Source organism: Cajanus cajan, chromosome 7 (genome assembly GCF_000230855.2).
Source record: "Cajanus cajan strain Asha chromosome 7, NIPB_CcT2T_4, whole genome shotgun sequence".
NCBI lineage: Eukaryota > Viridiplantae > Streptophyta > Magnoliopsida > Fabales > Fabaceae > Cajanus > Cajanus cajan.
The window spans coordinates 38,289,617-38,311,479 of NC_138523.1; the positions used below are offsets into that span (position 1 = coordinate 38,289,617).

A 21,863-nucleotide genomic window follows, 5' to 3' on the forward strand; every position below is an offset into this window, starting at 1 on the left:
TTTGGAAACCACAATTTCATGTTTCATTTTTCAGAAATCTTAAAGAGAAGTTAGAAAGAGGTGCTCTAAAACCAGGAAGAACATTTCTAAACTGGATCCTCCAAAAGCATTTATACCTTTCCCTAAAGTTGTATTGAGTTTAAGAAGTATATTCAAACCTTGTAGAACTTGGATTTAAGGAGAGAAGTCGACCCTTTGAGGGTTTTATTGTTAATTTTCTCATTGATAGCTTGTATGTTGAAATTTTAGGAGATTGAAGTTGTGTTGAAAATTGGGGTTTAAGAGTTGTTAGATAAAAAAACTTAATGATGTTAGATTTTAGAGCCCATGTTGTTGTATGTATGATCTGAGGCTCTTTTGGAGTTGTTTATGTTGTTTGGTGTAACGACCCGCCACGGTCTTTACACTTAGTGGAATCGCACTACAACTAGTTAACTAAGAGAATATTAAACTGGATAACACATACCTACAGGCATAAATATAAAGATCAAAATAATTAAGTTTCTGTATATAAAATATAGCACCATATATGTACAATCATCCCAAAATATTCCTTAGTGTTGGTCAAGCACATACAAAAAAAATGTTACCCAATATGGTAACTCAAAACACGAGACTCAGCTCCCCGTCTCACGACGATCACCTCTACTCCAAGCTATCCCTGACCTGCTCCCATACCAAGTATGATCATCGTAGTTCCATCACATGGAAACAAAAGGGTAAGCTAGAATTCAAAAATCAATAGTACAAGTATAGAATAAAATCTATATTACACATGCATCCCAAAGCCTGTCCCTAAGAACCCTTTCATCTCAATCAATCATTCATTCATTAAACATGAAGTCAAACACCACACTTCATCATATTAATAATCATGCAATAAATGCATCTCATGACAGATATCAATGCATATCAATCATCTAATGCGTCGTCACGCATACACCTAGGAGATCTCCATAATAATAGAGCTGTATAAGTGACATTACATCCTACCGAAACCACCCCAACCGTTTTCACGCCCAATGCGCCCGCTCGGTCACAGCTAAACAGGATATATAATCCTCACTCGGGTTTACTCGGATGATGTCACTTACACACTTGGAAGTCCAGATCCACCGTCAGGTATAGCACAGCTGGGTACGGGCTTACCACGACCTTGGCATGCATTAACCAAGTCAATTGTGGAGTTCGCCCACCGACTATCCGCAAGGATCCACGCACCTTCCCGAGTACTTGGTTAAGGGAATAACCCTCGACCTCATACTCCGCTCCAACACTAGCTAAGGACTTAGAGGAGACTCACCCAACCCAGTGGCCTATCTGAGCACCACTCTCCCAAATCCAGTGGCCTCCCAGAGCACCACTCTCATATATCAGTGGCCTATCCAAGCACCACTCTCAAGAGACTCTATGTGAGCTCTTCCAGTTCGAAAATATTTTTCCTCTCCTCAAGTCCTAGGCTAGACTCATGCCATAGGCATCACATGCAATCATGCATCATACATCATAATGGTCTGCCCACCATCATGATCAACAATCATACACATGTCATAAGACATCACATGCAATAATGCATCATACATCATAAATCATTATGATCAATAAACATACTCATATCATATTCAACCATTCGTACGTATCATTACAAGCATACATATGAATCATACCTCACCATACATCATATATCATACATACATGATCTAAACTTCGACTTTAAACATGCATAAGCATCAATTTAAATTAATTATTTATAAATATAATCACGATCGGCGCAGTCAGCTCGCGCCTAGCCTAACACCAACCCAAGAGCTCTAAGCTCTTCCACGCCTGACGCGCTGAACCTGCGCCCGACCTAAACCTATTTAAAGAGTTCAAAACTCTCATCGAAACTAATAAATTCAACCACATGCAAACAATCTAGCTTCCCTTACCTGAAGATTGGCTCAGATAGCCAAAAACTGAACAAAAGTAGAATTTCCCTTTGAGGCTCAACTCAGAACTTCAATCCTCCCAAAACAAGCTTTCTAATATGAATTTCATGAAAAGACAGAAGGAGTTATTGATCTAGAGGAGAAAAAGAGTTAAACAGAGAAATTTGGGAGAAAAAGGAGCTCACTGACCCAGAGACCTTCTCTCTAAAACTTCTCTCTAGAATCTCTAATTCTCCTCACGGCCCCCTCACCCCTATTTATAGGCAATCCAGAGTGGCCAGAACGGCCTGTACCAATACCGGAACGGCCCGTTCTGAACTCCCAGATCACGCACAAAATCATTGCCCCAGAACGGCCCGTTCTGAAATCAGAACGGCCCGTTCCGGCACTCATCCAGAACGGCCCGTTCTCCCTCCGGAACGGCCCGTTCTCCCTCTGGAACGGCCCGTTCTCCATCTGGAACGGCCCGTTCTCCTTCCCAGAACGGCCCGTTCTCAACTACAATATGTAGTTCAATTCAGTAGTTTGGAACGGCCCGTTCCAGTTTGGGAACGGCCCATTCTGGGCTACTAAACAACCTCTTTTTTTTTTTAACAATGTTACATTTGGAATCAATCCATCAATTTGCATGTGATGTTTTGGGTTTGGAGGGAGCTTGAGAGTGTCTATGTGTTGGAGTTGTAGAGTATTCTCACTTAGCAAGATGATTCTAGCTGAGTGGGCCTTGAAAGGTTGAAGGCACAAAACCAGATTTTCAAGTTTTCTCTAAGCGACAGTTGCTCACTTAACAAAAGTTGATGAACACTTTGAAGGCCCACTTAGCAACATAGTGTCACTAAGTAAGTAGTGGTTATAGGTCACTAGAAACAAACCCTAGCCTCTATGTTAGGCCTTGAGTAGACTCGCTAAATAAAGTGAACCATAAGTAAGGCACGACATCTACTATGATGAGCTCCTAAGAACTCGCTAGGCCAAACATTGTGGCTAAGTGAGCTATAGTCTAACAAGAGCCCATTTTGGGAGGTCGCTCAATAAGATTCCTCCTTTGGAACTTGGGTCACTTAACGAACATGGCTCATTCAACGAATCTCCTATTCTATGAATACTCTAACTTAGTTGACTTTTATCATGTTGTATATGAGACGTTTCTAAGTTGAAGTTGTTGTGTCAATGTTTTATAAAGTTGTATGATGTGAAGTTGTAAAGTAGCAAGTTGTGAAAAGTTTATTATCTAAAGTTGTATGTTGAAAAGTAGTGAGTTGTGATAAGCTATTAAAATTGAGGTGTGTTCATGTTGTGCATGTTTTTCTAAAGTTAAAAGTTGGAAAATTAAAAGAGAATTAAGTTATTTTTAGTTGTAAAGATCTCATTGTGTTGTGGGGCTATGAGAGCCTAATGAGAAAAACCCTTTAGTGAGAAAGTTGTCTCCTAAAAAGGAAGTTATTTTTCAAAATTTGTCTCTTCTAGGCTTTTTAGTTGAAAATAGTACATGGGTTAGGCCAAACCATACTTGTCATAAGTGGCCAAAGAGTAAGGCACTGAGTTGAGAGCCAAAATCCCTAATTGAGTGCTTGAAGGATGTGTGGTACTTAGAGGATAAGTGACAGGCTAATTCCATTTAGGACTTGGTTAATGCATACCGATGGTAGACTCACACCTAAGTTGTTCCATTCCTAACAATAATACTAAACATTTTTAGTTTAAGTGTTAAGATCTGAGAAAGTAAAAGTTGCTTACTTAGTTTGAAATGCAAAACATTCTATACTTGGTCTTAATAGGATCCAAATGTTGTTTCTATACTGGGCCCAAAGAAGGGCTAGACATCGTAGGTTTGGTAGGATTAAGCTACTTAAATTGCTCACAAGTTGAAGAAGATTTGCAAAGTTGAAAATGCGTGACAACTCATAAGTTGTTAAGTGTAGTTATTGCATTTAAAGTTGTATATTGAGTTGTTTGTATTCAAAGTTGTAATGTTTAATTTAAAAGTTGATGATGAAAAGTTATTCTAAGTTGGTTGTTGTTTTATTCTATTAAAGTTGAAATTGTTGGCTTTTAAGGTTTCATGTTTATGTTGATGCCTTGTATACAATCTTATTCTTATGTTTTTATGTGTTAGACTGCAATGATCATTTTTGGCATGAGAACGGGTCAAGATTAGGTGGAGGGCTTTGCTTGGATGTTATGGTGGCCATGTTGAGGAATACTTATGTTTTGGTGCTACTCTAATGTAGTTTTGTATACCTTCACCCAGTGCTAGTCACAATTAAGAGTTGGCTCATGAAGTGGTAAGTTATTAACTTTACAATGTAACTATTACCTATCCAGTTTGAGACTATTTCTATGTATAATATTTTGTCTATGTAGGCTACATGTCAAAGGATTGTTAACACTTGTGCGAAAAATGACACTTATTCTAACTTTAATTAGTGTTGAGTGCTAGAATGCGTTACTGTCATGGATGTAATTATTTTAGAAAATTTTAGGTTGTTTTAGGGAGCTATAAAACCTTATGAAAATAAGCTTTAGAATAGGAACTTAGGGATTTAGGGGCTTTATGTTGATTCTTCTATTCTTTTCATTCATTTTGTTTTTTTTTACCATGATTAGGAGTAGCTAAACTCCATTCTTGTTGGGCTAGTTGTAAATACTTACTCTCATGTATTTCTCTTGATAAATAAATATTTTATGTATTTCTATGTGTTTAGTTATGCATTTTTTTTATCTCTTTATGTCAATTACCCATGAACGAATTATAGGTTGAGAGCTTAATTGGGAAATTCATTTTGATTGGAATTGAATTAAACACTTGAAATTGCTTAAATTCTAAGAAAGGAGTTAAGTAGTTTTATCATTTGATATTTCTTTTGTTCATGGAAACTTCTATATTTAAGTTACTAAGGGATTGGAACTTGTATAGATATTTTAGGCCTTTTTGGTAAATAATTATGATTAGGGTAATTTAGTAAAATAATGACAGAAACATGATTTATAAATTATGACTATACTAAGATTGTTGTAATTACAATTTAAACTTACATATTTTAACCTACTGTTGATTATCTTCTTATACCACGTGTTTGATTAAATTCCATTTATACATTTTACACCCAATTCAATTTTAATTTCACTTAATTAATGATCAATGAGTTATACTAGAAATTGAAGCAAGTCTCTTGGAAAATGATATTTACTCATATTGTCTACTTGTTAAGACTTGGCACACTTGCCAATAGTGACAAAAAAGACTAATAATTGGCACGTAACATCACAAATGAAGGAAATGTATATATGATCGATAATAGTGTTAGGAGTAAAGATAGACGAGACAACCTAGGGAGGAGACAATGATTGTATAATTTTTTCTGTAAGTTGTTTTGTACTGTATACATGCACTTATTTTATTTATACAATGATGACATTGTTTACTTTGTGTCTTAAATAATTTATTATTTTTTATATTATGTAAAAATAGAGTAATCCAACTAATAGTATCTGCTCCAAACACATATAATGCATTTTAGAACACTTAATTTGAACACATATATTGTGTTATGGAACACCTAATCAAGATGCATATATTATGTTCCACATTACCCAATCTAGACACACATGTTGTGTTTCGAAACACCCAATCCAAATTGGTATAGTGTTTGAATTACCTTTTCCAAAATATACAAAATAGGTGTTTTGGGACAACTATTTAAGGGTAATTTGGGCATTTTTGAGTAAAAGCTAGGCGTATGCAATAAAAAAAAAGGTGTAGGAAACAATTGTCAACAAATAAACAAGTGACATAAACTCACGATAACCCATTTAAAAAGAAACACAAATAACCATTATTGATACATAGCTCTATGGCTGACTCCACTTGGACTAATATTTTAAAAATTGGATCGATTATCGAACTAGTCAAGGTACTGAATTAGTGAGTTAGAGATTGAATTAATGAGTCACTAATTGAACTACATGATCCAATTTCTATTAAATATTTTAAAAAAAATACTCATATCATATATATTTCATTCCTATAAATTTTAATAAAATTCATACCATGAGTTAAAGAAGTTCCCTAAATGTTTATCATCAATATAATACTCATAGAACAACTAAATTATAAATGGGTTCAAGTTTCATTTTGTATAAAGTTATCTTTTTTTATATGAAGAAATATATAAGAAATTAATATATATATATATATATATATATATACACACATATATATATATATGTAACTATTTTAAGTCACTTTATTATCATTTAAATGACATGGTTCAACGGTATCTAGTGTCCTAATTATGCGCGTCATGCAGATTTAATTCTTAAATCAAATGTCTTTCATTTTTAAGGACATATATGAATTCAAAGGCACACTCATGGAAAACATGCATGGTAAAGAACCAATCAACAATGTCAGACATGTGGTAAAACGTGTCATTGAAAAATTGCAGTAGTATTGAAAGCACGTCATTGGAAAGCTACAACAGTATTGAGAGTTTCAAAAATTAAATCAATTTGATTGTACTACCATTTTACTAGTTCACTCAAAAAATCAGTTAAGTCATAACAATTTATATTGGATCAACAACATATTCGATCAAATGAGAGATTTGGACCAGCTTGACCACTGGTTCGCAATATGACTAGTTGAACCGGTCAGTCTTAGTCAATTTTAAAATTATGCTTTGGACTTCATTGGTTTCTCCCTCCCCTAACTCATTAAATTTAGTTGTATGAATTTGTTTTGCGTGCCATTGCTCACTAGTTATGCTTTTTTGCCCCAAATTGTTATGTTTGTCTATTGTTACAAGCTCAAACAACCTAGTGTAAATGTCCCACATATAGCAACTAAAGACACGAGAAAAATGTACATAAAATAAGAAAACTAATTCAATTGGATTGTAGGATATCTTGTTTTTGCATTTTTTTTTGTATATTGAAAGGAACTTGTGGTTTCATTAATAATAAGGTGAGGAAATAACCTATACCTAACCACTACTAGAGAAAACTAAACAAAAAAAAAAGTTAAATAGATGATGGCTAGTTCAAGCTTCAAGTAGAATAAAAAGAAAAGAAAAAAAGTGGTAGTGACAATTATATTTGGATAAGTTCAAATAGAGTTTTTTCTCTAGTTAATATCCAAATTGGTTGAATAAGAGTAGTAACACATGAATTAATGTGTTGTGTATTCATGAGAAAATGTACTTTTTTCATTGAAAAGATAAGTTGCTCAATAGGCAATATGCAACATTGGAAGTTGCATTTCATTTATTATTTTAAATTTTAAATAATTATTTCTTACTTAAATATCTCTTCAGTTAACTTTACATTCTCTTGTCATCTTCTTGTAGCATTTCTTTTTTCTTTTTTGCCATTTTTTTTGTTGCTTTTTTTAATTATTTCATACAAACCACCTTGTAGACCACCATGTTGTAGCCATGCACTAACTCACATCAAAGAAGGGTATTCTCAACCAAGGTGGTAAAAGATGTTACTATTATTAGGGTACTCGAAGTTGTTAGATTTGTAACTTTTGATAATACACAACAAATTTTTTGTTTGACATCAACTTGAAGTTTATTCTCTTCATTTGTACAACCCAATTGTATTGAGCCACAAACACTTGAAATCGATTAAGCTCAATAATCAACCAATTAAGAAGTTCTATGGTCGAAAACAGTTTAAAAATGAGGATGTTCGATTTTGATCGAATTGAGATTTTGAACTTAACCCACCCAAAACCAACCTAATGAATAAATTACTTTATTTTTTGTATTTACAATATCTAAACAATTCAATTTATTTATTGGATGATAACGTTGTCTTTTATTTGTGTCCTATTCTCTATAATACCTATCACAATTTGATATATCATTTAAAATGATAAGTGTGTATTGAGTCAAATTATTAAAATGCTTTTAACAAAATTCTTAACCCACTATTTACATGAATATAAGTAATTAATTATACCATTAACTAATTTAAAGGAATAATTAGTTACATAATCAACTCAAGATTTAAAAATTGTGGTTTAACATGACTAAATTTAACTGAAAATCAATACCTACAAGAGAAGGATACAAGTTTTATTTGTTAACATCAATTTGATAATTTGACTTGAATTGTGTGAATATTTGATACAATTGCTTCTTCAAATTATGTTCCCTAAATCGTGCAACTAATTTTGTAATAGTACAATCAATTATGTATTCTCACTTATTTAACTAAATATAATATTAATTTGAAAGTCTCCCCTCGCTCATTAGTATTTCACTTTTCGTGAGCCAACTACCAACATTAAAGTTTCATCTTCCCTTTTCATCAAGCTTGTCACGTGAATTGAAAAAAGAAAATTGATACCAAACTACTACTAGTAACTAGTAATAAATATTTTCTTATATATATAAAACCTTTAAATATATTTATACGAGATATGTAATACTTACTAGCAATATATATATATATATATATAAAAGAGAACTTGATACTAAGTATGTCGGTGAATGAAAATAAAATACATTAAAAAATCGAGTATGACATTCACACTAGAGCTGTCAAAACGGGCTAACCCGGCCCATGTGGGCCGGCCCACCTTGACCCACTTTAAAAACGAGCCAACCCAACCCGGCCCACTTGTAATTTTTTCAAAAAAAATTTGGCCCGGCCCGGCCCACCACGGGTTGGTGGGTTATACGGGCCAGCCCACCAGCCCACCAAAAATTAAAAAAAATTATTAACAAAATTCAAAATTTTAAATTAATTATAAATTAACATAATAGTCATAAAATTAACATCATTAATAGTTATAAGTCATAATTCATCATACAAAATTAAATACAAATCATGATAAAAGTTTAAAATAAAAATTTTCAATATATCATCATACAAAATAAACTACAAATCATATTCAAATTTTTATTAAAAAAAAAATGGTGGGTTGGTGGGCCACCCGGCCCACCACGGGTTTAGCCCGGGTGGGCCGGGTCAAAGTGGGCCGGGTTGAAATATACCCACCTACTATAAAACTTCAATTTTTTTTGGCCCGGCCCGGCCCGTTTTCAAGGTGGGCCGGGTTGGCCCACGGGTCCCGGCCCACTTTGACAGCTCTAATTCACACTGTTTGTGTATCTATTTATCTATCACCTTTAAATATGTTTGTATAGAAAATGTTATACTGATTAGTAATATATATATATATATATATATATATATATATATATAATATGTTCGATATCGACTCCAATTATCTTATATTTTACAATAAAAAATATTTGTATAATAGAATTCTCTATTATAGAAATTGAAAATTAAAAAAAATAAGTAACATAATCATAATATTCAAATTTATTTTGCAGTTAGAAAAAAAATAAAATTATACAGTCTTTCTGACAATATTCATTCTCAATCTTTATTTGTATTACATTACAAGCAACTTTAATAATATGGTATAAAAAAACTATATAAAAAAGAGAAAGTTTTTCTATCGTCAATTAATTAAAATTTACTACTTTTAAAATATTTATAATGACGATCAGTAAATTGATAATATACTAAAAGGAAAGAAACATCGTGCCTCAATATATATATATATATATATATATATATATATATATATATATAAAGTAACAATAATAAAAGTTACATATGAGTGGGTGGTTTGTAACTGGAGGTCATTGATTTAGGATAATTGTGAAATAAAAACAAAGAAATGTGTACATGAGAAAAATATATTGCCTTTATTGTTATAGAAGATGCCTGTTTGTGATTGAATAACATTATCATTGCATATATTATTTATTCAAAATAAATTTTACAAAATTATAATTTTCAAATTGACTTAAATTAATTGAAATTTGAAATAATTTTTGACAAAAAGAAAAGGCTTTGGTAGTTAGTAGGAGGCCTTGTGTGGTGTAGGGCCACAAAATTGGGCTTGAACGAAACTACGAAGCCTAAACTCACAAATGAAGGCTCGATCCAAGTATTTGGACTTGGTCCATATGATAGCATAAAAGCTCACACATAAATTTAAGAGGCCCATTATAGTATGCATCTTCCATATCCTATTTTTTTTTTATCAATTACCATACGCTATTTTGATCCATCAAAGAGAGTCCAATTCGCTCTCCTCTTTGTTGTATATCTCCTTGTCTTGTTATGAGATCCACTCACAACTAGCTTTTGTCCAAAAAAAGAAAAGAAGAAAAGAAAACTCCAAATGAACTTTTTGTGGTACATTGTCCAAATGAACTTAGACATGATGAAGAACCAACATGACACCAAAAGATTAAACTTGTGGATAAGAGGTCATTCATATGCACACATCATAAGTAACGCCTCCTATTATATTTCATGTCCAATCCACACATCTTTCATCCAAATTGTCACGCATTCACCCACCCAAATCAAATGTGAACAATCCTAACGGGCCACAACCATGGTCTCAATCTCAACCATACTTGTATAGTCATTTCAAACTAGCTGGTGTGCTCCACATGCCACTGTTTTGGCACATCAACTCTTTGTTTCTTCTATTGGGAATTTCCTTGTGATGGCATTAATGAGCGATGAGGTTGAATTGTCCAAGGAACAAACTAAAAGTGATCAAGGTGCTGGTCCTCATAATGAACAACAAAAAATGCAATACATTCATAAGATCACATTCTGGGTTGATTGCATTGTAGCATTTCTCTAGGCTTGACTGTTTCTAGTCTTGTGTCCTTGTCAACCAAGGCACATTTCATAGCTGGTTGGTTTTGGAATGAGATTTCAAATTTGCATTTAATCATGAACTCTCAGCTTGTGCATGGTCCACTAACCACTACTCTTGCACAACTTCATTGGAGATAATACTTTCATAGTGGTGGTAATGTGGTACCATTGTCCTCTAGTGAACATGAGGGTGGACTGACAACTAGATCTGCCTGATTGGAGGTGGCAGCCTTGGGATGAGGAGTACTGCTATTGTCTACCCAACATGCCATGAGACCATGTCTTTGTTGCCTTACATTGTCTCTGATATTTAAGGATGTTTGCTTTCATCTGCCACATGAGGTAAGTATAACAAGTCATACTCTAACAAAAACATGTTGCGCTATCAATTTATCTAAGGAAAGATATACAAAGACAATCTCAAAAGTGTAGTTTGAGTGGTGAATATCAACTCATGCAAACATCCTTGGTGTAGTACAAGTGAAAGAGCATTCTCAATAGTCTAATGCATATTCTCAGTGAATCATATATTTGAAAACCTCTCTAATTAACAATATGCATATTGTGGATGTTAGTATGTTACAAGGTTGTTGCCATTTAGTTATAGAATGCAATGCACAATACAATAACACGGGCATACACTAAAAGTAATACTAGTGTAGTGGAGAAATAGGTAGGTGAGTATAATCATTCAAGTATTTGGCAATATATTATTAGAGTAGTAATCATGAGAAGAATGAATTTTGAAGTGATGATTGTGAATCAAGTGTTCCTTTATATTAGTAATTGAAAGTGTGCTTCGAAGCAAAACCAAAGAAGTATAAGTAGTACTTCAAGTCTTCAGCAGTACTAAAGAGTACATGACATGAATGTAGACGTACAATTACTTAAAAAAATGTAGATGGCATGGCGCTGTAGTGTTCTTTCATGAAGCATACTGCATACTTTATCAAATTTCTAAGAGAAATTGATTTTTCTAATGCCTATAGTCCTCACTCCTCAGCCCCAACCCCGACCCATAAGAGGGGTATGTTTTTGTGGATTTTCTTAGGTCCACCTGCTCAAGTCCATTGTGGACACTAGCATGTGAAGAGAACAAGTTCTGTTTCTCACATTAGCAGCTAGTATAATCTGAGAAAGCAGGAGAATGATGGGCCCTTGTGGTGAAGAAGAATAGTAATCATCCCATGTGTGTATTTTTAATGCTATTATCAGTGAATGTCTCCAATGAGAAGAGGTCAGAAACATGCAATAAAGCCAAGAGAAACAAGACAAATTGGTGCTGTTAAATGCAGCCATGTTTGGAGAAAACTGAATGTCTAACTAATTTGGGGTTGGTGAGGTGAAGAATTTAGATGGGCCATTCAGTTCAAAATCTTACTTAAATTATTTTGAATAAGTTAGCATGGGCACTCATATGGGCTGTTTCTACTTGTTGAGTCCTGTTTGAGAAGGTGAACTAGGTCATATATCAGCACTGTCAAGCTTCTAAACAATTAGATTCTATGTGTGGGGACACATATTTGCAGTATTTTGTGTGTTTACGATATATTCTTGTAAACATAGTAAGCCCTCACATATGAATGTGTCTCAGCAAAGGCATATAACCTTGCACATTGTGTATGTGTCCAATGTCCATCACTACACACCAATGTTGGTTACTAATACATTCTACAATATGAATTCATGACAAAATTGTCCAAGTTTCAATTAATTTATGAACAGTAGTATAGTATTTGACAAAATTGCCAATTTGTTAGTAGGATTCCCTAGGTTGGTTGTCTTGAACATTTTCTAGATGATTCTCAGATTCTTAACTCAGTGAAATTTATGGAATAAGAAAGAAATTCTTGGAGTGTTGTTTTGTCAGTTCCTGTAATAGAGGTGTCAAGGGAATTCTTAACAAGCATGGGCAGCACAAGGAGTCCTTGTGCTTGAGGGACCCTTAATGATATTATTTCTCTTTGGCACATATACAAAACTGTGTAACTCTGCCCCTGTTAACAAGGTGGATGTGTGAGTATTAATCACTTATATTTGAGCATGAAGACAATTTCATTAGAACAGTGGTTCTTATCTGTTCCACTTTTGGCATTTTAATATCTTGAAAACCGGATGTAAATTCCTTTTCTTTGATTGATGTAACACCAAACGAAGTAGTTTCTAAAGGCTCATATTTATTATTTCAAAAAAAAAAAAGGTTTCTAAAGGCCCATATTTGACACGAAGGTTTTTGATGAAAATAGAGCAATGACTAAGACCAAGTTCAAGGATGTTTCAAGACAATAAATTTACAGGACACAGGATCTTGCATGTGTAATTAAAGCAATTCTTGATATCTCATTAGGCTCAAATTTGGCTGGTTTTCATATCCAGTTCAAAATCCTTCAACTTTATGGCTTTTGATCTTGGAAAAACCTTGTTTGATTTTACAAAATCTTGCTCCAGAACCTGAAATGTGAATGACTTGTTTGGTTGTTGGTTATATTACCACGGTTGGTAATCTTTTAGCAATAATGCTTGATCGACTATTCAAAAATTTGTTTTCACTGTGTAGTAATTAATTGCATGTTTCTTGTATTTGATTACTAATTTTTTTTATCAATCCAATAATCAGTTACTGGCTACATGGACAATACTAGTAAGTTTCATTATAAACGCATGTTTATTTATTTTTTATTTCACTCATTTACATTTTCTTTTTTCCTTTTTCTATCACATCACTTATTATATTTATTACGTTTTCTCTGTTTCTTATACCTTAATTCACCAAAAAATGAGATTAATGTTTATTATTTTCCTATTACAAAGGTTATGTGAAAGCTATATGCATTATTCAAATTTCATTTTCTCTTCAAAATAAGCTCGATCAATAATTGGCTAGCATGATTGTGTAATCGATTATCAGTTCTAGCATGCAACAGTAATCAACTACATTAATTGTTTTGTAATCACTACCCTCTCTGTGAGTCCCATCTCTCATGTTTATCAATTTGGTATTATACTTAAATATTTAAATAACTCACAATTGTATTCTATCCCTTTTAGTATTGTTATTTTGGCAAGAAAAAGCTTTATCACAACAATTGGTGTATTTAATAAGTTTTTTAGAAGTATGCATTAGCTTTAAAGATAAAATAATTCAGTATAAGATGTAAAGGGTAACTTTCTTCATGCAACAACTCAGAAAAGTGTCCTTAAGACTATTAATTGAGTATCTGGTGGTGGTCAGGATAATTGATTAAGACTTTGATTAATTAAGTGTATAATAACTTGGTTTTGCAGTATTAAATATGGCACTAACTATTCCCCACATTCTAACTTCTACACTAGACTATAAATGTGACTTAAGACACTTAATGCACTCAACAACTTATTGGCAATCATTGATCCGTGCATTAATCTTATTAAGCCTTGTTGAGACATCCCATAACTTGTTCATGCTTCAACTTGTGTAATATGCTGCTGTGAAAGATTAAACACTTCTCATTTCTTTTTGTATTTCAATAGAGTTAAGAATGAGACATATCCCTTATAAAAGAGATTCAAGTACTAGAGTGACGCATTCTACGTGTGAAGAGGTATTGAAGTTTTAGAGATATACATGTTTGGATAAATTTTTACACAAACACTTTTAGAAAAATAAAATAAGAAAGAAAAGTAAAATGAATTTTTGTATAAACTAATTTGTAAAACTTTTCCCATATTAACTTTTTCAAAAACTTTTGTTCAACTTATATATAAGTTAGTTTTAACTCATAAAAAAATTATTTTAATTATTTTTTCTAAGAGTGTTTTTAGAAAAATTTATTAATATAAGCACTTAATGAAAAATTATACATTATTTGGTAACTAGATTTAGATTTAGGTCATAAGGAAGGACTAAGAAGTAATCAATCAACCATCCAATATTAATTGTAGGTTGCACTTATATTTCCTTTGTGATGATATTCTCTTAAATGGAAATAAAATTTAGATTCTTAAGTATTAAAATATCTTCCTTAAATATTTTAAATCTCTATTTTATAATAAAAATATATCATGTTTAATTCTTTTTTGAATGGTTAAGTTCTCGTTCAGTTAAAATATCACCGTAGAGGATCTATTGCCCTTTCCTTATATCTTTTAGTTCCCACTAATTTAGTTTTTTAAATCTTTAATTTTACTATTATTGGTTATTGATCGGAAAACTTGTGGGAGAAGAGTTTACCATGGATCATCAACTAAGGAGTACTAATTAGTGTTTAATCTAATTTTCTTTTGAAATGTCTCCCCTACTTTAAAGAATAGTCGGATTTTCTAAATGAATTTAATTTTTATGTATGGTCACTTACTCGTCAACTAATCAATTATAGATCTGAGTTTTAAATTAGTTATTACATAACTCAATAATTTTGTTATACCTAACAATTTATGATTAGATTTTACACTATTTAAATTAAATCATATTCAAATAAGTACATGTCTTTCTGAGGTGTATATGACATTAATTGGTTAGGTAAAAGCAGAGCAGTTTCAAAATTTGAAGCTTTCACGGATTATGTATATAGTCTTAACTCTTAACTTGTTAACTCCATGCATGAGTCATGTACCTATAATTTTTAGGTCTTCTATAAATTATTTAGGGGCGTAATTGTGCAGTGTATTTTGTACATTACTCTGAAATATTTACTGTTTATGTCAAACTTTCTTTAGTCTTTGATAGATGATAGACATTCATTTTATATACGAAGAACTGGTAAAATGCAGTTAGTTTACTGCAAATGCATGCTCTTTGTGACCTAGCTAGTGCCATTGGTCAGAGTCTTAGGCCTTGGAATCAAGACCCAGTTTTTCAATTGGTTTTTCCACAATTGATCAATGGTTATAACTTTGTCACGTGTTCTTCCATCTGAACCCAAATTCTTACATAATCTTATCGATCTGCTCTTATTGAAAGTTGCACCCTTGAATTTTAAATTCGATAATGAATTGAACCTTAAGATTAATTATACTAATGAAATAAAATTTAAACAACTCACTCATTACACATGACTTAATAATTAGGTCACAAGTTGTGTGAACTGGATTCTAGTTAGGAATTATGCTTTACAGAAATGATTTGAATGCAATTTATATTAAGGGTTTGATTCTTCTAATTGAGCTTTAAGCATGTGCAGTGCAACAATTGTTTGAATGACTTACAGTTCTACATGTGGGTCAAATCCAATATAGCAATGTATATATTGTTTAACAGGAATATTGTTATGTAACCATCTTTGAATTGGATTTAATTCCTAAGTCAGAGAGAGAGAAAGATGTGATGGGGGCGATGGTGTTGAGCCCTACAAGTTGTCACAAACATTAAATTGTGGGCCATTATAGGATATAACCTCTACTATTTAGTGAAAAGACAGTTTAAGTTGTGGGCCATTATAAGTTAGAACATCTTATTCTCCTATGTGTTAATATCAACATGATAATGAACCTTACATCACATGAAGATCCATCATGAGATACTCAACCAGCTAAGAGGAATTTTGCATCAAATTTGTTGGTTAGCTGCTTTAAATCTACAACAAGTTGAGAAAGTCTATATGAAAATTGTTCACTTAGATTATAGTCCTAGTCTCAATCTTATTGGAGAAAGTCTAATCGATGGAAGCAAAGAGGAAAGGACTCAAAAATCTAAATGAAGCCTAAAAATGGAAAGCTTTTGGTGACTTTTTCTTCCTTTTTCTTTTCATCAAGTTTTGGGTTTCCATATTTGACCAATAAATGTTGGCTGCCACTAAATTTGGGCTCAACCAACCAACTTTATATTCATTAGTCTTTGTTGACAAAGTTTGTGTGTCATGGAAAAAAAACACTTCCAATCACCTACATAAGTTCCTTTGCTAAAAGAAAGGGTAAACAGACAAAAATTGTCTACAAATCTTAATAAAGAAAAGAGTGAAGACAAGGTAGAGATTGAAAATGAAATTGTATGATTTAACTTGATGAATGAAGTATGGTACATGTATAAGCCGTATGAATATAGGAAAAGAAATCATAAAAATCAAAAAGCCTCATCATCCTTGGTTTCCAAAAGCAAGGCCCAAAAAGAAACTCAAAATTTGGGCCTCTGGAGAGGGCTCTATCTCTGTGCTATCAGTTATTCATGTATCTTTTTTTATCTGTATTTTTACAAAGATATTGTGATTCTGTTTTTACACCAACAAATTCCTAGCTAAAAGAAACAACACTGCTTGTATAGTTAGTGCAATTCACTGATTCAGAACTGAGAAATGCAACGTCTGTGACAAGCAGTGGTGCGTTGTTTCTTTTGCTTAGTCTCTTGTTTCCAAACTTGGCCAATATCTTGAGCAATTTTCATAGCATCAGATGAGGCACCAGAGAGCCCTCTCCTTGTGAACCCAACAGCATAAAGCCCTGCATTTCCCTTCCAACCATTTGGGAATGGTGACTTTGGGAAACCATTCTTGGAGAAAAATTCACCTTCCTGCACACAACATAGCCAAAATCACATTATTTCACTGCCCCATTAACATATATATAATAATAAATAAAATACTAGTCACTATTCAAAAAAGGCCAAAACAAATCAGCTTCTAAATATAAAAGTGTCGTAAAAAAGGACAAACCCAAAAAAGTTTTTAAGGCTGACAAGTGACAATCTTCTATAACCATGAATATAACTATATAATAATAATTATTATCATAAAACAAAAAAATCTCTTTTCTATTGACACTTTTCTTTCCAAACAGAAACAATTTCTCACCTGCAGCCAAGAAGGAACATTGCTGCGGTATCCGGTTGCAAGCACCACTGCATCAACATCTTGTTTTTCCCCATTAACAAGCTCAACGCAACCATTCGTGAACCTCTTAATTCCTGGCACAACTTTTATGTCACCGGATCTGATTTTGTCCAAGGTACCAATGTCCAAAACAGGGGTCTTCCCCTTTGTGTTCTTCAACACCAATGGACCCTCTGAAGGTCTCTTGAGCCCGAATCTCTCCATGTTACCCAGCACCAACCATGCCAAAATCAATAGGATCTTGTCAACAAGCCAAACTGGCAACCATTGCATCATCAAAACCGCCAATTCGAACGTTGACTTCCCAAATACCTCTCTTGGCAACACATGAACCTGCCAATCCAAAAACAGAACAACCCCATTTAATCACCATCCTCAAAAATCAATTTTTTCCTTTGTTGAAAGCATCAATAAAAATAATCCCTTAAAAGGTTTGATATTTCAACACATCCATGATTTTACATCCAAGGCTAGCTTCGTCCAACAATGATTATCACTTGTCATTGTTGGGCGAAAACAACGGTAAGAAGCTAGCTTCATCCAACGATGACTAACACAATTATTAGTCATCTTTGAATGATAATAGTTGATATCAGCTGTCAGTCATTGTTGGTCGATTAGTGATACTAGTTTCCACCAACAATGACTGATATCTGTGTATAACACAAAGAATGGTGGATCCTTATAAGAAAGTAGAAGAAGCATGTGAAGAACTTACCGAGCTACGAACAACCATTGACGGAGAAGCATTGTGGTTGCACAAGTCAAGCGAGAGTTCCATTCCAGAATTGCCACAACCAACAACAAGCACTTTCTTCCCCTTGAAACTCTCCCCAGACTTGTACTCACAGGCATGAATGACATCACCTTTGAATTCCCCCAACCCTTCAATCTCAGGCACCACACACTCAGCATTCTCGCCAGTGGCCACCACAAGCCACCGGCAAATGTACTCAAACTCGTTCCTCACGGCGCCACACGTGGCAACGGTTTTGACCCTCCACAAGCCACTGGTTTCATCGTACCTGGCGCACTGCACACACTCGTTGAACCTCGGGTTGATCTCGAAGTGTCTGGCGTAGGATTCGAGGTAGTCTATGAACTGTTTCTTGGTGGGGTATTCAGGGAAGTCTTGAGGGAATGGAAGGTTCGGAAGCTGACAAAACTGCTTCGGAAGGTGAAGCTTTAACCTGTTGTAGGTGCGTTTTTGCCATAGGGAAGCTATGCATTCTGCTCTTTCCAGAACCATGAAGGGTACCCCTTGTTGTTTAAGGCATGCTGCTGTGGCTAGCCCCGAAGGACCTGCACCTACGATAACGGGTCCGTTGACCCAAATGCACCGTTTTGAGAACATGTCCTCGTAGTCAACTAGGCGAAACAAATTCTCCATTTTTGTGAGGTTTGGCCTCTTGGGTATGTTAAAGATTTGATTTTTATGAGACTGGTTTCAATGAAGCAGTTTTGGAAGTTGAGAGAGAGAGAAAGAGGAAGTTGGTTTTTTTGATGTTTGAGAATGTGAGTTTGGATTGAAGGGAGAGAGTGGCTTAAATAGAGAAGTGCTTGACATGGAAAGTGGAGAGTTAATGCGTTTTTTCTCTTTCTTCTTCTTCTCCTGTCACTACTGCAGTTTCTATTGTTATTTTTTTTGGTAAGTGAATATTTTATGACATTATAGGATGTGTCATTATTATACTAGATCATACTAAGTTATGCATAAAATATTGTGTTAGGATTAGCATATAATTTGGTGAGGATTTATTCTTTCCTTGGAAAGTTTTCTTTCATCATCGCGGTTGCAATCAACAAAGGGCTTTTTTTTATAATTATTTTAATGTGGGAATATGTATGAATTTTTGCGGTGTGCAAAATAATTAGTTAGGTAGCAATTGTGACACAGATAGAGAGGCACGGGATTTTCATGCACTCTATGTCCCAGCGTGACATATGTATGTGCCATTGTAATAGTCAATTACTGAGAATTGGGGTGAACAGGGGTCAGTTTAAAGCACCAAAAACAGAAGGGTCAATTTTTGCCATGAAGGATAAAGTTTAGGATTCAATTACAGGTATGCAACTTAAGTTTCATTTTGAAAGTATGGAAATGACTAGTTTCTGAAATGATATTTCAAGGCTCTTATTAATCGATGTCAAATCTTTTCACTATGTCTTTTAGGCAATGCGTTTTATAAAGTCTTGAATTCTCTAATTCTAGAGGCTTAACTTTGTGATGTGGTTTTTCTAAAATTCTTATTATTGTCCTTAAGGTAGGATTTTTTTATGAGACTCTTTTTGGTAACGATTGCACATATATTGAACAAGACAAATAATAAATTCTAAATTATATTTCTGAAATGACATAAAACTAAATAGAAAGATTAAAAAAATGATATGTGTGGCAAAAGGAAAAGAAAATTATGATCAACACAAGAAAAAAAAAAACTCGATTGAAAGTGTCCTAGTGTGTGTTTGGTTTTGCATTTAAACCACACACCACATGTAAAAAAACATGAAAATTTTAAAGTTAAAGAGTTGCTTGCGTTGGTAACATGAAAAACTAAATCTATTTTACTAAATGTGTTGCCAAACTAAATATAATGTTAGTTTGACAAATAAATAAAATGAAGAGGGAATTAATGACAATGATGAGTAACTAACATGTAATTGTATGAGGTTCACAAATTAGTGAAAGTGAAATAAGTTTAGAAAATGAATAAATAAAAATAAAAATTTTGCGTATATATAATTTGTTGATTAGTTGGTAGGGAGAAAGCTGATGATTTGGATAATCCAAAGTGAGTTGACATATTGAAGACAAAAAAATTAGATTCCCTCATTTTGATAACATAATATAATATATATATATATATATATATATATATATATATATATATAGATAAATAAATAAATAGGTAGAGAGTTATGATTCATTGACATCAAGTAAAAATTTATATCAAATCTTATACTTTTAATAATTTGGTATAACTTTTTGTATAATGTAAAGTTAATCAAATCAATCGTTGAATCAAATGATATTATACTCAAGATCCTATATATTAAATTTCATATAATTTAAACTTTTTTAGATATGTTATTTAACATAGATATTTACATATTTTAAATGACATATTATACATTAAAATAAAACAATGTGATGAAATAATAAATGAGATTTAAATATGTTTTTATTCCATCAAATTTTGGATAAATTTATTTTTGGTCCCTCAAATTTAAAATTTTTATTTTTAGTCCTATAATTTTTAAAAATCTTGTTTTAATCTCTTATATCAACAATAACATATATGAAAGTGACAGATTAAGATAATTATGTAACAATGTTTAGGTTAATTAAAATGTTATCCAATAAAAAAAATTAACCTTTAGAATAATTAGAACTAGAATAAAAAGAAGTACAAAACCATATTATTCACCATGAACTTAGAATTTCATAAATTGAAGCACAATTGAAAAAATGGAAATTATGTAAGTTAGAAATTTTCAATTTGTATTCTAGAAATTTTTAAAAAAATTGTTGGAAGATGAGTGTATCATTAAAATTGTTGAAAAAGAAATAGGCATTTCATCTCACCATGAAACAATTTCCTTAATTTCCTGGCAATTGGTATATCTATATACAAAGGAGTGATTAAATTATTCTAGAAATAATTCTTAATAAAGTTATTATTATACTCAATGACATGCTGTATGTTTAATTTTAATAATTCAATTGTTAAATAAAAAAATTTTAATGCATAAATTAAGTTTACAAATTTTTAAAAATTTTAAAAATTATTTAATACTTCGTTTCATTAATTCAATTTGACGGATAATTATAAAAAATATTTTATACATTAATTTGAATTTATATAACTAAACATCATATAATTTTCAAATATTTTAAAAAATTTATAAACTTAATTTATAAATCAAGAAATTTTAATTTAATAATTAAATGGTTAAAATTCAATATACACAATGAATTATTAAATAAAATAATTTTACTAAAAGTTACTGTAATTTCATCCTTCTCTAAATTATATATATAACTTTAATCGAATAAGATTCGCTAGGGATTGAATATAAGATCCACTAATTAGATTTACTTAAAATTGAGTCTTTATTTTCTTAACATGATTCACCATGGTTTCATTGTAGGTCCACAAATTATATTTGACAAGAATATATATTTCTTTTATTCTTTATCTACCTTAATCATATCTTATTACTCACTAACAAAAAGAAAATACAATTCTGGCAAGAACCAACTTGCTCTCTTAGAGGCTCATGTGACGCAAGTGTGGTAGGCCCCAAAATAATTGGATACCCGAGTTGTAGGGTTGTTTCGGCCCACAAAGCCCATTCCGCCAACCCAATTTTCATACCCTGCGGGATGCCATGTGTCAGCCCCACGTTGGCCAACTATATT

At 32.6% G+C, this 21,863-nt stretch overlaps 1 protein-coding gene and 1 long non-coding RNA gene across 2 annotated transcripts; one reads left to right on the top strand and one right to left on the bottom strand.

The window, feature by feature from the left end:
- The first annotated feature begins 10,235 nt into the window (after positions 1–10,235).
- Positions 10,236–19,012, top strand: LOC145949535 (uncharacterized). The gene is made up of 2 exons (XR_014427790.1): positions 10,236–10,982; positions 17,388–19,012. It is a non-coding gene; the product is annotated as an uncharacterized LOC145949535 (long non-coding RNA).
- Positions 16,586–18,830, bottom strand: LOC109818125 (putative indole-3-pyruvate monooxygenase YUCCA8). Its single transcript, XM_020383528.3, has 3 exons — positions 18,159–18,830; positions 17,402–17,773; positions 16,586–17,121 (listed from the first exon to the last, which is right to left on the bottom strand). The coding sequence occupies exons 1-3, from the start codon at positions 18,828–18,830 to the stop codon at positions 16,894–16,896; spliced, it is 1,272 nt and encodes a 423-aa protein (XP_020239117.1). The 3' UTR covers positions 16,586–16,893.
- Positions 19,013–21,863: the final 2,851 nt, after the last annotated feature.